General features: G+C 44.9%; 1 protein-coding gene across 6 annotated transcripts in view; it reads left to right on the forward strand.

Annotated features, from left to right (window-relative positions):
• Positions 1–8: 8 nt before the first annotated feature.
• LOC135334774 (uncharacterized) overlaps positions 9–15,918 on the forward strand; it is a 27,183-nt gene continuing 11,273 nt past the window's right edge. For 2 of the 6 annotated variants that reach the window (XM_064530087.1, XM_064530090.1), the window contains exons 1-22: positions 9–167; positions 251–616; positions 734–931; positions 990–1,178; positions 1,235–1,432; positions 1,490–1,666; positions 1,714–1,926; positions 1,983–2,171; positions 2,297–2,509; positions 2,561–2,734; positions 2,784–2,969; positions 3,016–3,363; positions 3,421–3,459; positions 3,506–3,644; positions 3,698–3,831; positions 3,935–4,132; positions 5,003–5,202; positions 5,627–5,717; positions 5,853–5,935; positions 6,201–6,237; positions 6,921–7,135; positions 15,600–15,893. In XM_064530087.1, the coding sequence (XP_064386157.1) occupies positions 92–167; positions 251–616; positions 734–931; positions 990–1,178; positions 1,235–1,432; positions 1,490–1,666; positions 1,714–1,926; positions 1,983–2,171; positions 2,297–2,509; positions 2,561–2,734; positions 2,784–2,969; positions 3,016–3,363; positions 3,421–3,459; positions 3,506–3,644; positions 3,698–3,831; positions 3,935–4,132; positions 5,003–5,202; positions 5,627–5,717; positions 5,853–5,935; positions 6,201–6,237; positions 6,921–7,135; positions 15,600–15,893 (3,957 nt within the window). In that variant the 5' untranslated portion in view covers positions 9–91. Of the gene's footprint in view, positions 168–250; positions 617–733; positions 932–989; positions 1,179–1,234; positions 1,433–1,489; positions 1,667–1,713; positions 1,927–1,982; positions 2,172–2,296; positions 2,510–2,560; positions 2,735–2,783; positions 2,970–3,015; positions 3,364–3,420; positions 3,460–3,505; positions 3,645–3,697; positions 3,832–3,934; positions 4,133–5,002; positions 5,203–5,626; positions 5,718–5,852; positions 5,936–6,200; positions 6,238–6,920; positions 7,136–7,206; positions 7,501–7,588; positions 7,833–7,889; positions 7,955–8,018; positions 8,154–8,230; positions 8,360–8,421; positions 8,574–8,742; positions 9,548–15,599; positions 15,894–15,918 lie in introns of those variants that run through there. The other 4 variants (XM_064530089.1, XM_064530085.1, XM_064530086.1 and 1 more) reach the window with 4 other exon arrangements.

The raw sequence follows: 15,918 nt of genomic DNA on the forward strand, positions 1-15,918 counted from the left end.
CTACAAGGTATACTATACTATAGCTGCAACAACACAGCTATCTAGCTAGGGATACCTACTAACTGTCTATACCATTGAAGAGAGACTACCCATGACCTCCATGCTGTGTGGACTAGTGTGTGTGGTCCTGCTCTCTGGGCTCACTGCACTGGCAGGGGGGCAGCAAGGTGAGTCAGTAGATATATAGTCTATAAACGGTCTATAGTAATTATGCTAAATATAATAATATGAGTGGATTTGTTACATGCAGTCTACCTGACTCTGGGATCTGGTCCTAGCATCACTACTGACAATACTGAGATCCTCATCACTGCCATTGGAGAAGATGGTAGTCTCCCTTCTCTCACCTGTCACACTGACCTCACTACCTGCTGTAGAAGTAGTGACAACAATGATAATGGAGCACTAGGACAGTGGACGTATCCTGATGGGAGTGTGGTACTGCAAAAAGGTGGCTCAGCGACTGCTGGACAACAGTTCTACGTTCTAAGGGGGGCACCTCAGGTCATCAGACTGGCTCGTAGAGAGGCTAGTACCAACCCTGTCACTCCAACTGGGTCCTACTGTTGTTCTGTACTAACTACTGGAGGAGATATGACCCTCTGTGCTAACCTGGGTGAGTGGATCAATACTTCTGTGTTTTATGTTACCAGTATATGTTCGCCTTTATGAGTTTATGAAACCATCACAACTCTCATAATTATTATTGTATAATGTTCATTCCATCTTGCAGTGGCACCAGTCTGTTCTGATAATCTCCCAGCCATCTCTAATGGAGCCATAACCTATGCTAGTGGATCCACTAACAACAGACCAGTGGGTGCTACAGCCAGTTACGCTTGTTTTAATCCCTACCGTCTGGTTGGAGTGTCAGTGAGGACTTGTGGGGGTGATGGAGAGTGGAGCTCAACAACAGCTCCAGTGTGTCAGAGTAAGGAATGACTGAATGTGTAATAATGTGTACGTTGAGTGTGTACCTGTTCCCATAGTGATCTGCTCTGACCTACCCTCACTGGAAAATGGGGACATTGACTATGGTGGTGGTGGATCCACTAACAGCAGACCAGTGAACACTGTGGCCACCTACACCTGTAACCCTGGCTACACTCTCAATGGAGGCACCACCAGGACTTGTGGGAGTGATGGAGTGTGGAGTGGGCCAGCTATTGATTGTCAGCGTAAGTGGAATGGACTTTGTACTGTTTGTTTGTTGAGTGTATCGTCTCCCATACAGCTGACTGCCCTGACTTACTACTGATCAATGGGATGATTATGTACAGTGCTGGATCCCCTGGCAACAGACCTTTCATCTCTACTGCTGTACACTCCTGTAACCCTGGCTACACTCTCACTGGAGGTACTTTCACTACAGGCACCACCAGGATCTGTCTGGGTGGAGGGAAATGGAGTGGGTCACCTCCAACTTGTCAGCGTAAGTAAAGGAATTGAATTTGTACAGTATATTTGTTGAGTGTGTTCACTATTTCAGGAACTTGTTCTGATTTACCACCACTAATGAATGGAGGCATTACCTACACTGGTGGACTTGCTGACAGCAGACCCACTGCTACCTACACCTGTGACGATGGTTACACTCTCACTGAAGGGGTTAGCAGAGCTTGTCAGAATGATGGGACCTGGAGTGGATCAGCTCCAACCTGTCAAGGTGAGTTCCACTATACAACTTAACAGTTGCTTCATCTTTTTGAACAGTGAACACAGGACCCACTGAACCACCCACCACCTGTCCTGACCTCACTGTACCAGCCAATGGAATAATTAGCTACAATATGGGGACTGCTAGTCCCAGACCAGTGGACACTGTGGCCACCTACACCTGTATCTTCAGATACACTCTCAATGGAGACACCACCACCAGGACTTGTGGGAGTGGAGTGTGGAGTGGGTCAGCTCCAACTTGTCAGCGTAAGTAAATGTACTTTGTACTGTTTGTTTGTTGAGTGTACCATAATCCTATACAGGTATCTGCTTTTCCTTACCCCCACTGACCAACGGGGTGATTACCTACAGTGGTGGACCCACTGGCATCAGCTCTGATGGTAGTGGAGCTACCTATTCGTGTAACCCTGGCTTCACTCTCAATGGAGGTACCACCACCAGGACTTGTGGGAGTGATGGAGTGTGGAGTGGCAGTGAACCAACTTGTCAAGGTGACTGAGTTCTGTAACTCTTTCTCTCAATTTGTGGTTTTTTTAACTTACGTGGGTATACGCGTAAAGATTGTGTATATATTAAATGTCTAGTACATCGTTATTGAGGATCTTCTCCCCTACAGTGAACACAGGACCTACACCCTCTACCTGCCCTGACTTGACTGCTCCAACCAATGGAATGATTGGCTATGATATGGAGACCGTGAACGCTAGACCAGTGAACACCGTGGCTACCTACACCTGTAACACTGGCTACACTCTCAATGGAGGTATCACCACCATGACTTGTGGGAGTGATGGAGTGTGGAGTGACCTTGAGTCACCTCCTACTTGCAGTGAGTTATGCATGATGGATGAACTGTTTGAAACTTTAATATTTCTTCAAGTTGTCTCCTGTGGCAACCCTCCCATCATTATCAGTGGAATGATGACCAGCTCTACTGGTACAACATTCGGAGCAATGGCCACGTACACCTGCAACACTGGGTATCAAAGGTCAGGATCAGCCACAATAACTTGTCAGGCTAGTGGGAGCTGGAGTACAGCACCAGTGTGTACAGGTAAGACACAACACTGAACGTATTAATTGTATCAGACTATTTCCCACAGCTCTCTGTGATGATCTCATTGTACTAGCCAATGGAGTGATCAGCTACAGTCCAGCTACCACTCCCAGACTAGAGGGAGCCATGGCTACACACAGCTGTACTGAGGGGTACGGACTATCTGGTGGGATGGAGAGAACATGTCAGTCTGACAGAACATGGAGTGGAGTGATCATCACCTGCCAACAATGTAAGTTAGTCTGCTCGTCATTCCATCATCACCCCCACCCCCACAGTACCTCCTGTCTACGTCTCCGTGGGAACCACCAACTATGCTGTTATGAACTCACAGGTTGCCATAGGCACCATCGGAGAGGCTGATGACCAGGCGCTTATCTGCAGAACTGACAATGCTCAATGTTGTCGTGGAAGTGACGGACTTGCAGCCGGAGAGTGGAGCTTCCCCAGTGGAGAGGTTGTTCCTAGACGTGTTGATGGTAACACCTCTGTTCCCTTTTTTTCCTCCCGTGATACTGGGATACTTCGACTCCATCGTCGAGGGTCTGTGTCAGGCCCCACTGGTTCCTACTGCGCTGTGATTCCTGACAATACTGGAGTAGATATGACATTCTGTGTGCTAATAGGTGGGTGTATTTTGCTCTGATACATATATCTACATATTTATAATATGTTGTTTTCAGTGACTGAAGTCATCATTACCTCTCCTCCTCCCATTACAAGTAAGCTGTCCTCTTTATTGACCATGTACTAGCAACTTCCCCACAGCCACTACCACTACTGGAGGAGATACTGTACCCACCGCTGCTAACAGCATAGGAGGTGTGGTGGCAGGTGTAGTCATTGTGTTACTCATTCTAGCCGCTGTCATTGTGGTGGGTATCATTGTCGGGGTCTACTTCTGGAGGTGAGACTATCATCAGAATGTGTGCATGTAATAATGTGTTGTTTTGTGTACAGGAAACTTCGTGGCAACCAGACCAAGTACAGCCCCTCCCCACGCCATGCCCCTCCCCCTCGCCCCACCCCCTATCAAGCATCCTTCAAGAAGAGCAACGGACAAGACAGTAAAGCCACCATTGAGAAAGTTGACGGTAAGAAAAATAACATTTTGTACTCTATTATTGACTATCTTTTGATAATTAATTATACTGAGTTTTTTCAACTTTCAGCACCAACTATTTGTCTATATTTCAGAGCCTAGTATAGTAGAGTTTCCTAGTGATACTCATGTGACGGAGGGGGAGGAGGTGTATCTGAGGGTGAAGGTGGGAGGTCACCCTCCACCCAGTCTCACCTGGTACCACGATGGTAGGAAGGTGACTGCAGACTATGCCACAGAACTGTACCAGGACGGTGGATTATCCTTCCCTAGTGTGGAGACTAAGCATGCTGGTGAGAGTAGTGTCCATTGTTTAGGAAGTGTCTACGTGATTTAGAAGCCCACATGTATAGTATCTCAAACATAGTGAAGGTTCTTCTAAATCACATGGAAACTCCCTAAACAGTGTCTAGATCATTATAAGCAACCATGATCTGTCTCTAGCCAATCAGATTAGACTGATCTTAGCTAAGAAGTACCGTATAACTGGAAAATTTGGCAGGTGTTGTAATTTGGGATTTGGCAAATTTTACCGAAGATCACCAAATTAGTTTTCCGATGGCACAACGTCATTGCTGTAGTAGCCACACCATGTCGATTCAAATTACTCCTTCACTAAATATAATAGTCGCCAAATTTTCCAGTTGTACGGTATAAGTTGGATAGAACACTACCTCTAGCCAATCAGATTACTGGATAAAAGATTGTAGGCTACACAAGGTCTTGTTGTATACTATAGTGTCAATGCACTTCCATTCTGAACTTCCTTTTCGGTGAATACAGTAGAACTCAATTATCCGGACACCTTGGTTCCAGAGGCAGGCCAGATAACTGGATAAATATTATGCCGGATAATCGAATAGATAAACCACGCCTTGATCCATCTACTTAATTGATAAACAGCAGTGCATGTGGGCGTATGCGTATGCGCAGAAGATATGATAAACCTGTCTGTATCCATGGTAACAGCTGTTAATTGCGCATACGCATTAAGGGACATGCTCAAGCTCGATAAACGAGGCTCCGTATAATCTGAGGTTCTACTATAACGTACCTACAATGTATTGTACATAACCACAGAGATGTTGATAAGATAACAGTGTGTGTTTATTGTAGGTGTATTGAAACTAAAATCAATGTTGGTGTTTGCTCGTACTCTGTAGGTGTGTATAAACTGGTGGTTACTGGAGCCTCAGGGTCAACAACACAACAGCTCGTCACGGTAACAGTGATGAGTGAGGGTGGTGAGGCTAGTGAGGGGGTGGAGGGGGTGGACTACGCCCCCATACCTGTGACAGAGTTTGGAGTGTACGTGGCTGACCTCCATGCTGGCAGCAATAAGAAGTTCAAAGATCTTTACAAGGTAATGTTATACTAGCTGTGTGTGTGGGTGTGAGAGTGTGTACTAGCAATGGCCATACTAGGCAGCCTGCACCATCATCATAGTGGTGTAGGGTGACTATACTCACACACTCGCAATGTTGTAATGAGATTCATAATTATTGATTAAACTCTATTTGTGTTGAGTTTGACCTCCATAATGTTTTCATAATTTTTTCATACTTCACTAAAATTCGAAGTCATATACCATTGGATTCCTTGTTAACATGTGCTTCTATCTATCTAGAGGTGATAAGCTCCAACCAGCTAAAAGTTAGCATTTTCCTGTAAAAGTCCCTGGCATACTTATCAACCACATAAAGTAAACTATAGATGAAGCCATAAGTGACTACAGAACTTCCAGGGCCAAACTCAACGCAAATGTTGGGACACACACACACACTCAGAATCTGGACAGTGGGGAGAGGGGTCATCCAGTTATCATTTCAGTGACTCCTGAGAACAGAGTCAACAACAGATTTGGCAACATTGCTGTGTGTGAGTGTATATCCTCAGAGTTAGCACGTATTAGTAGTTGTGTGTACACAGGCAGATGGTCAGCCAAGAGGTCATTATATGCATACAATGTGTGTGTGTGTGTGTATTCTCAGTAATAAACACCTATTCTTGCAGATGATGATAACCTTCTTGTGTTGCAACCCATCCCTGGACAAGAGGACTGTCAGAGTGACTACATCAATGCCTGCTATGTAGACGTGAGTGTGTGTGTGTTGAGCTCTTATTTTAATGGTTCATTGTTTTTATTGTTGTGACCATTACAGCACATGTATGTACGTACATCATCTGCCTAATGACTTGCTGCATTCCACTGCTAATGGTGCACTTGTTGAGTATACAATGAAACCTTAGCTGTCTAAACTGGCTCTTTCATTCACTGTATTCTGTGTATAGTTTATTTGAAGCTTGTACCACAGCATACGTACATGTGCTAGCTCATGAATATTCTTTTTCTATTCTCAGGGGTACAAGAAGCCTAAAAAGTTCATAGCAACACAAGGTTGGTTCCTAAGTGTTGTATCCATACCTTATATGGGCATTTTGTGGTTGTTGGTTTACCTTGTTGTGGGCACAGTTGAAACTGTAACCGTGTACAGTGATACACAGAACAGTCGTCATACTCATAGCAGTGACTCTGTAATGTGTTGTGGTTTTGTGGTCTGATCACACTCTCTGAGTCAGCAACTTCAAACAAGGGGACATTCCGTGTTGAGCTGCCCACCTGAAATGGTGTAGATGTGTTCCCACAAGAGCAGCACTGAGGAGTAGTTCAAATTTAAAGTTACTGTGCATGCATGCAGTGCTTCATTCTGAACTACTCTTCAGTGCCGCACGCATGCATACACCATATCCAGTAATTATAAGGTGGTGGGTAACACAGTTCATTCAAGTTGCTGTCGTGACTCATGAGTGACACAGAGGAGGTACGACAGGCGCGGTGCAGCTCAGTAATTATGAACACTAATTATCCGCCCAATGTACAAAAATATTGTGAGTTCAATCAGAGGCGCTAATTGCATGCTAATGGCTGAGCTGCACCCCGCCTCTTCTGTGAGTGAATGGTCTACTCAACACACTTGAGAGTCAATGCCTGCTATATAATTATGAGTATGACAACTGTTCTGTAACTGATTGATCAGTGTATACAATTTAGTGTGATGTTTCCCCCTTCCCCTCATATAGGACCACTGCCACAAACTCTGGTGGACTTCTGGCGTCTCATGTGGCAGGAGAGACCACCCATAATAGTCATGCTCACCAACCTCAAGGAGAACAACAAGATCAAGTGTCAGCCATACTGGCCAGAGTCTGGGAAGAAGCAGTTTGGACCATTCACAGTGGCCATTACAGATCAGCAGATACTGGCTGACTACACCATCAGAACACTGGAGGCTTCAGTGAGTTGCAATACACTGGCTTTATATAAGAGAGTGGGATTATTATCATCCTCTCTTCCCCCTGCCTCTAGTTGGATGGAGACCGCCGTGTGCTGAGAGTCAAGCTATTCCATTTCACTGCCTGGCCTGATCACGGTGTGCCTGACTATGCCACGCCCATCCTTGGGTTCCATCGTCGGGTCCAGTCCCAACACAAGCCATCGAAAGGTCCTATTCTGATCCACTGCAGTGCTGGTGTGGGACGCACAGGCACTTACATTGCCATTGATAATGTCCTTGATCAGATCTCTGTCGAGGGTCTCATCGATATATCCGGTATCATTGTCAAATCTCGCAACCAGAGGATGAAGCTTGTACAAACACAGGTGGGTATACATCACTCTAATGCTATTGCTTCCATCCTTGTTGCTATTTTGATTCTACTGAGCATGCTCATTGCCCCTCTCCCTATAGGACCAATATGTGTTCATCCACGATGCTATCCTGGAGTCAGTGACGTGTGGAGACACTCAGATCAGTGCTGGAGATCTGCGCAGACAGATACAGAAGATGTTATCAGTAGCCCCGGGAAAAACCCTCTCAGATTTCCAATACCAGTTCCAAATTCTGGAACAGGTTACTCCAAATCCTAAAGAAGTTCGAAGTCCTATTGCTGTTAAGAATGCTGCCAGGAACAGGAACATGGACTACCTGCCACGTAAGGACTGCTGCTAACTGTGTACATTATATCCATTCACTGTTTCCCCAACAATAGCTGAGACCAGTCGTGTGATTCTGAAGGGAGAGCAACCTGACTACATTCATGCTGTGTTTGCTCATGTAAGTGTTCAACTACTACAGCCCTTGACCTATTGTACTCTTATGGTCCCCTCCCTCCCTCCAGGGCTACAAGCACCAGAAGGCATACATCATTGCCCAGAATCCACTGGACTCAACTGTACGTAACTTCTGGAAGGTGATCTATGACAGGAAGTGTGCGGCTGTTGTGATGTTGACTCCACTCAGTGAGAATGGGAAGGTAAGAGATGGTCTCCATTAGAGGTCCTCCCTGTTGAGTGTGTGTGTGTGTGCGTGTGTGTGTGTGTGTGTGTGTAGGAGGCATGCTCCCAGTACTGGCCAGAGAGTGGCAATGTCACCTCCTTCGGTGAATTCACTATCGATAACTTGGGGGAGGAAACCAACACTGGGTTCGTTATGAGGCAACTGAGCGTCCTCAATGAAAAGGTACGTCATGCATCTCTTTGTTGCCTTCAAACCTCTCTTTATTCCTTGTTGCCTCCATGCAGACCCAAAAGGCCCATCAATTAATTCAGTTTCACATCATTAGCTGGAAAAGTAGTGGAAAGTGTGAGAACCTCAAGACTGTAACTGACGTCAATGAGGAGGTTATAAAGGTTCAAAGGAGGACTGGAAACAACCCTGTGCTGGTCCACTGCAAGTACGTACAAGTGCTGTAATCTACTGGACATTTAATAGCCTTGTGTTCTAGAAGTCAGTCGATTTGGCAGATATCTTTGAGAGCCCGTCATTCGTATTCAGATTGTCCAATTTCAAATCATTTGATATAGCTCTCAGAATTTATATATTTGTAACTTCCCCCTATCCAGTGACACTGCGACCCGCTCTGGTATGTACTGCTCTGTAGCTACTACCATTGACCGTTGCAAGACAGAGGGAGTGGTGGATGTGTTCCAGGTGGTCAAGGCTCTCAGGGTCCACAAGCCAGGGGCAGTACCCTCAGTCGTGAGTTCATCTGCTGCTTACATAGTGGGAGGCTTGTACTATTGCAAGAGCCAGACCTTGCCTAGTATAGGACCTGTACCAACACATACTGTTTAATACAAGATATTGTGAAAGCTTCAAGCCTCTGTACTGTTGATTAGTGCCATTTGCAATGTAGTTTTGTACCATCATGTGTGCCGTATTTGCGCGTCAGTCAATATGACTGCCACGTGCAGAGATGATAGCCTCAGATAGGGTCAAAGTTCACTGAGGCTACTATTTGATTGCGGCTTCCATTGCACTGAAGATGGGCTGTAGGGAGGCTACTATTTGAGGGCGGCCTTTATACAAGAGAGGCCTCTATCAAGCAAATACTGTAGTTAGTGTATCCCCTCACAGGACAACTACAAGGATCTGTTTGATGCTACTCTGGTCTACTTGGACTCCTTTGACAACTATGCCAACTTCCAAGATATTTGATGTACATGAACTATACACAAGAAATGAACAAATGTAATTATGGACTCTGTTGAGTATAGAGATTATTGACTTCCTTTTAACATCCTTTTGTACAATAAAATTATCATAGACCTCTTTATTTTGTATAATCAGAGCAGAGCCGTTTGTTATCACCCTGAATTCGAATATCAAATAACAGATATTAATAATGCAGACATTGTAATAATTAAATGCGTTGAGTTCGGCCTCTGAAGTTATGTGGTCAATTATAGCTTCATTAATGCTTTATGTGGTGGACAAGTATGCCTGGGACTTCTACATGGAAAATGCTAACTTTTAGCTGGTTGGAGCTTACCAGCTCTACAGCATAATTATAGATACAAACTTTTTTAACAAGGACTCCAATAATTATTGAATTTCTGTGAAGTATGACAACTTTATGAAGGTCGAACTCAACACTAATAGACTTTAGCATTCAATTTCCTAATAAGAGTATTAAAGTACACTCACTTGAATTTCAAGTACACCCACCACTTGAATGAGCCTAAGGCTAAGGCTAGCATGCAGTACTACATGCATGCATGCATGTACATACACAGGGAGGTCGTATATATAGCGCCACTATAAAATGGGCCTAAGGCTATAGGATGCAGTTACTGCTTACAGGGACGTGATTAGTGTCACTAGACATTGTGCTAGCTGCAACAGTAAACACATATAGCTAGCTAGGGATACCTACTAACTGTCTACCATTGAAGAGAGACTACTCATGACCTCCATGCTGTGTGGACTAGTGTGTGTGGTCCTGCTCTCTGGGCTCACTGCACTGGCAGGGGGACAGCAAGGTGAGTAATCGATATGGTAAAGGTATAGATGCATGCCTTCATTACTTTAACAAAACGTGTCCAATGATTATTCACTATATGAACTGATATGAGACGCTTTAATTGATTACCCTTTACTATGGATATAATTATAGTGCACTTTCCAGTAAATTATTGCTTAGTGCCTGCCTATCTACTTAATCGCTTTAATCAACACATGTGAGAAAGTTTAGTTACACACAATGCATAATAATAATTGTAACTTGTACATGCATATGTACCGTATAGCGGGTAATTTTCGTTGCCTAATTAGAATTTTATATATATTCGTGCAGCTCAGGATAGTGACGTTGAACGTATTGCAGTAGAATAATTTAAATTTCGTATGATGCTCTACAATACGAAATATATACGAAAATTTCCACCATACGAAAATAACCGGCTATACGGTATTCACTTAAGAGAACAAAATGCATTTTTGTGGTCATTATGTGGTTAAATCATACTGTTGAACACTAACCTCTATGCCTCTTTGTTGAAGAACGACGTGACTCATAATACTGTCGTTCTTAGTTGAATACATGCATAAGTCAGTATACACTGATTTTAGAATCACAATGTTTTAATTGTACAACGATTTTCTTATAATGGTTGGCATGAAGTATAGTTAAAGTGGAAGTGCAGTCAACCATGACCACTATAATTGCATTAGTGAAATGAATGTTGTACTGTTTGTTTGTTTGTTGCACTATTTCAGGAACTTGTTCTGATTTACCACCACTAATGAATGGAGCCATTACCTACACTGGTGGATTTGTTGACAGCAGACCTATTGATACCATTGCTATCTACACTTGTGACAATGGCTACACTCTCACTGGAGGGAGTTTCAGCCAATGTCAGAATGATGGGACCTGGAGTGAAACAGCTCCAACCTGTCAATGTGAGTTCCACTACATCTTAACAGTTGCTTCACCTTTCTTGATACAGTGAACACAGGACCCACTGAACCACCCGCCACCTGTCCTGACCTCATTGTACCAGCCAATGGAATGATCAGCTACAATATGGGGACTGCTAGTCCGAGACTAGTGGACACTGTGGCCACCTACACCTGTGACACTGGCTACACTCTCAATGGAGGCAGCACCAGGGCTTGTAGGAGTAATGGGACGTGGAGTGGGTCAGCTTCAATTTGTCAAAGTAATTAATTTGTACTGTTTGTTTGTTGAGTGTATCGTCTCCCATACAGTTAACTGCCCTGACTTACCCTCACTGATGAACGGGATGATTATGTACAGTGCTGGATCCCCTGACAACAGACCTTTCCTATCTAGTGCTGTGCACTCCTGTAACCCTGGCTACACTCTCACAGACACTAGAGGGGATCTCACTCTAGGTACCACCAGTGTTTGTGTGGATAGAGGGTGGAGTGGGTCACCTCCAGTGTGTCAGCGTAAGTGGAATGAATTTTGTACAGTTTGTTTTGAATATAATTATGTTCACTATTTCAGGACCTTGTTCTGATTTACCACCACTAATGAATGGAGGCATTACCTACACTGATGAACTTGCTGACAGCAGACCTATTAATACCATTGCTATCTACACTTGTGACAATGGCTACACTCTCACTGGAGGGAGTTTCAGCCAATGTCAGAATAATGGGACCTGGAGTGCAACAGCTCCAACCTGTCAAGGTGAGTTCCACTACATCTTAACAGTTGCTTCACCTTTCTTGATACAGTGAACACAGGACCTATTGAACCACCCACCACCTGTCCTGACCTCACTGTACTAGCCAATGGAATGATCAGCTACAATATGGGGACTGCTAGTCTGAGACCAGTAGGCACTGTGGCCACCTACACCTGTGACACTGGTTACACTCTCAATGAAAGAGGAGGTACCAGGACTTGTGGGAGTGATGGAGTATGGAGTGGGTCAGCTCCAACTTGTCGAGGTTAGGAAATAAACTTTGTACTGTTTGTTTGTTGAGTGTATCGTCTCATACAGCTGACTGCCTTGACTTACCCTCACTGATGAATGGGATGATTATGTACAGTGGGGGACCCACTGGCATTAGATTTATTGGTAGTGGAGCTACCTACACCTGCAACCCTGGCTACACTCTCATTGGAGGTACCACCAGGGTCTGTGTGAGTGGAAGGATCTGGAGTGGGTCACCTCCAACTTGTCAAAGTAAGCTTTTGTATAGTTTGTGTTTCATTAATACGTGTGTGAGTACTTTTGGTACTATACATGTATGCGTAAACCCAATGAAAATTGTGTCGATCAAATTTCTGGTGGATATAGCTTAACGTACCTAGGACCCACTGAACCACCCACCACCTGTCCTGACCTCACTGTATCAGCCAATGGAATGATCAGCTACAATATGGGGACTGCTAGTCTGAGACCAGTGGGCACTGTGGCCACCTACACCTGTGACACTGGCTACACTCTCAATGGAGGTAGCACCAGGACTTGTGGGAGTGATGGAGTGTGGAGTGACAGTGATCCAACTTGTGGAGGTAATGTGTACAAGCTAGTATGTTGATGGTTGACAGATTTTGCTGTTTCCACAGCTACCTGTCCTGACCTCACTGTACCAGCCAATGGAGTGATCATCTACAGCTCTAGTACCTCACCACACCGCCCTCGGGGAACCATGGCTACACAGAGCTGCTTGAATGGATACGTACCCTCCACTACCAGCACTGCTACCAGAGTGTGTAGAGCTGACAGATTGTGGAGTGGATCAGATCTCACTTGTCAATGTAAGCTAGTACAATGAACTCTAACAGACTTACAATCCTCCACCCCCACAGTACCTCCTGTCTACGTCTCCATGGGAACCACCAACTATGCTGTTATGAACTCACAGGTTGCCATAGACACCATCGGAGATACCACTGAGACAGCATTGACTTGCAGAACTGACTCAACTATTTGCTGTACAGGACAAGATAATCCCAATAGTGCCAATGGATTAGGAGATTGGCTACTACCAAATGGAACAGCTGTCACTAGGAGTCCGGACATTACTGATTCAGACACAGATCTACTGTACAGTGTTGGAGATACAGGTGCACTCAGACTCCATCGTCGAGGGTCTGTGTCAGGCCCCACTGGCTCCTACTGCTGTGTGATTCCTGACAATACTGGAGATAACACAACATTCTGTGTACAGTTAGGTAAGTGGGTCTGTGTTCTCATCCATTTACTGTATTATCCTGTGTTTCAGTGACTGAAGTCATCACTACCTCTTCTCCGAGTAAGTTAATTGCCATCTTTATGGACTATGTACTAGCATCCTCCCCACAGGCCCTGGTGAAGCTAACAACACAGGAGGTGTGGTGGCAGGTGTATTCATTGTGTTACTCATTCTAGCTGCTGTCATTGTGGTGGGTATCATTGTCGGGGTCTACTTCTGGAGGTGAGACTATCATCAGAATGTGTGCATGTAATAATGTGTTGTTTTGTGTACAGGAAACTTCGTGGCAACCAGACCAAGTACAGCCCCTCCCCATGCCATGCCCCTCCCCCTCGCCCCACCCCCTATCAAGCATCCTTCAAGAAGAGCAACGGACAAGACAGTAAAGTCACCATCCAGAAAGTTGACGGTAAGAAAAACATATTTTATTATACTATCAGTACCAACTGTTTCTCAGAGCCTAGTATAGTAGAGTTTCCTAGTGATACTCATGTGACGGAGGGGGAGGAGGTGTATCTGAGGGTGAAGGTGGGAGGTCACCCTCCACCCAGTCTCACCTGGTACCACGATGGTAGGAAGGTGACTGCAGACTATGCCACAGAACTGGACCAGGACGGTGGATTATCCTTCCCTAGTGTGGAGACTAAGCATGCTGGTGAGTACAGGCTATAATGTACCTACAATGGCATAAGATAACAGTGAATGTTTACTGTGCATATTGAAAACTAAGATTAATGTTTACACGACTCTGTACGTAGGTGTGTATAAACTGGTGGTTACTGGAGCCTCAGGGTCAACAACACAACAGGTCGTCACGGTAACAGTGATGAGTGAGGGTGGTGAGGCTAGTGAGGGGGTGGAGGGGGTGGACTACGCCCCCATACCTGTGACAGAGTTTGGAGCGTATGTGGCTGACCTCCATGCTGGCAGCAATAAGAAGTTCAAAGATCTTTACAAGGTAATGTTATACTAGCTGTGTGTGTGGGCGTGACAATAATGTACTTTATCCACACACACACACTCAGAATCTGGACAGTGGGGAGAGGGGTCATCCAGTGATTATTTCAGTGACTCCTGAGAACAAACTCAACAACAGATTTGGCAACATTGCTGTGTGTGAGTGTATATCCTGAGAGTTAGCACATATTAGTAGTTGTGTGTACACAGGCAGATGCATGGAGGTCATAGCACTGTGTGTGTGTGTTCTCATATCTCATACTAATCACACATATTCCTGCAGATGATGACAACCTCATTATCCTAGACCCCATCCCTGGACAAGAGGACTGTCAGTGTGACTACATCAATGCCTGCTATGTAGACGTGAGTGTGTGTGTTGAGCTCTTATTTTAATGGTTCAATGTTTTTATTGTTGTGGCCTTTACAAAATGTATACATTGTACATCTGCTTATAATTACTTAAGTATACAATGAAACCTTAGCTCTCTATATACTGGCCCTCTCATTCACTGCATGTATACACACACACATACTTGCATAATTATGCTTTGTGTGCGCATACGCAGCGATGTATGACAGTAGTGTGTACACTCTTTTCACCATTTGCATGCAAATGTAATGATAGTCTGCTAGTACTGTAGATTCATCACCGTAAGGCTTTGGCCCACCGAGGCATCAGCACCCGCAGTGCTTTCATTATTGTATAGTATCTGGTACCAGCACATGAATTTATTTCTTCTTGTATTCTCAGGGGTACAAGAAGCCTAAAAGGTTCATAGCAACACAAGGTGAGGTCCTGGGTTACCAAATGTGTACCATTACCTTATATGGGCATCGAGGTGGTCCTTGTTTACCTTGTTGTGGGCACAGTTGAAACTGTAACTGATCCGACTAGAAAAACATTTGTTACGGCTACTACTGAGTATGACCACTGTTCTTTGCAAACCAGCTACTGATTGTTCAGTGTAAAATTCAGTGTTTTCCCCCTCCCCCTCATATAGGACCACTGCCAGGAACTCTGGTGGACTTCTGGCGTCTCATGTGGCAGGAGAGACCACCCATAATAGTCATGCTCACCAACCTCATGGAGAACAACAAGATCAAATGTGAAGAGTACTGGCCCGAGTCTGGGAAGAAGCATTTTGGCCCATTCACAGTGGCCATTACAGATCAGCAAATACTGGCTGACTACACCGTCAGGACACTGGAGGCTTCAGTGAGTTACAATACACTGGCTTTATATAAGAGAATGGGATTATTATCAGCCTCCCCCTGCCTCTAGTTGGATGGAGACCGCCGTGTGCTGAGAGTCAAGCTATTCCATTTCACTGCCTGGCCTGATCACGGTGTGCCTGACTATGCCACGCCCATTCTTGCATTCCATCGTCGGGTCCAGTCCCAACACAAGCCATCGAAAGGTCCTATTCTGATCCACTGCAGTGCTGGTGTGGGACGCACAGGCACTTACATTGCCATTGATAATGTCCTCGATCAGATCTCAGTCGATGGTCTCATCGATATTTCCGGCACCATTGTCAAATCTCGCAACCAGAGGATGAAGCTTGTACAAACACAGGTGGGTATACACCACTCTAATGCTA

Source organism: Halichondria panicea, chromosome 4 (assembly GCF_963675165.1).
Source record: "Halichondria panicea chromosome 4, odHalPani1.1, whole genome shotgun sequence".
Lineage (NCBI taxonomy): Eukaryota > Metazoa > Porifera > Demospongiae > Suberitida > Halichondriidae > Halichondria > Halichondria panicea.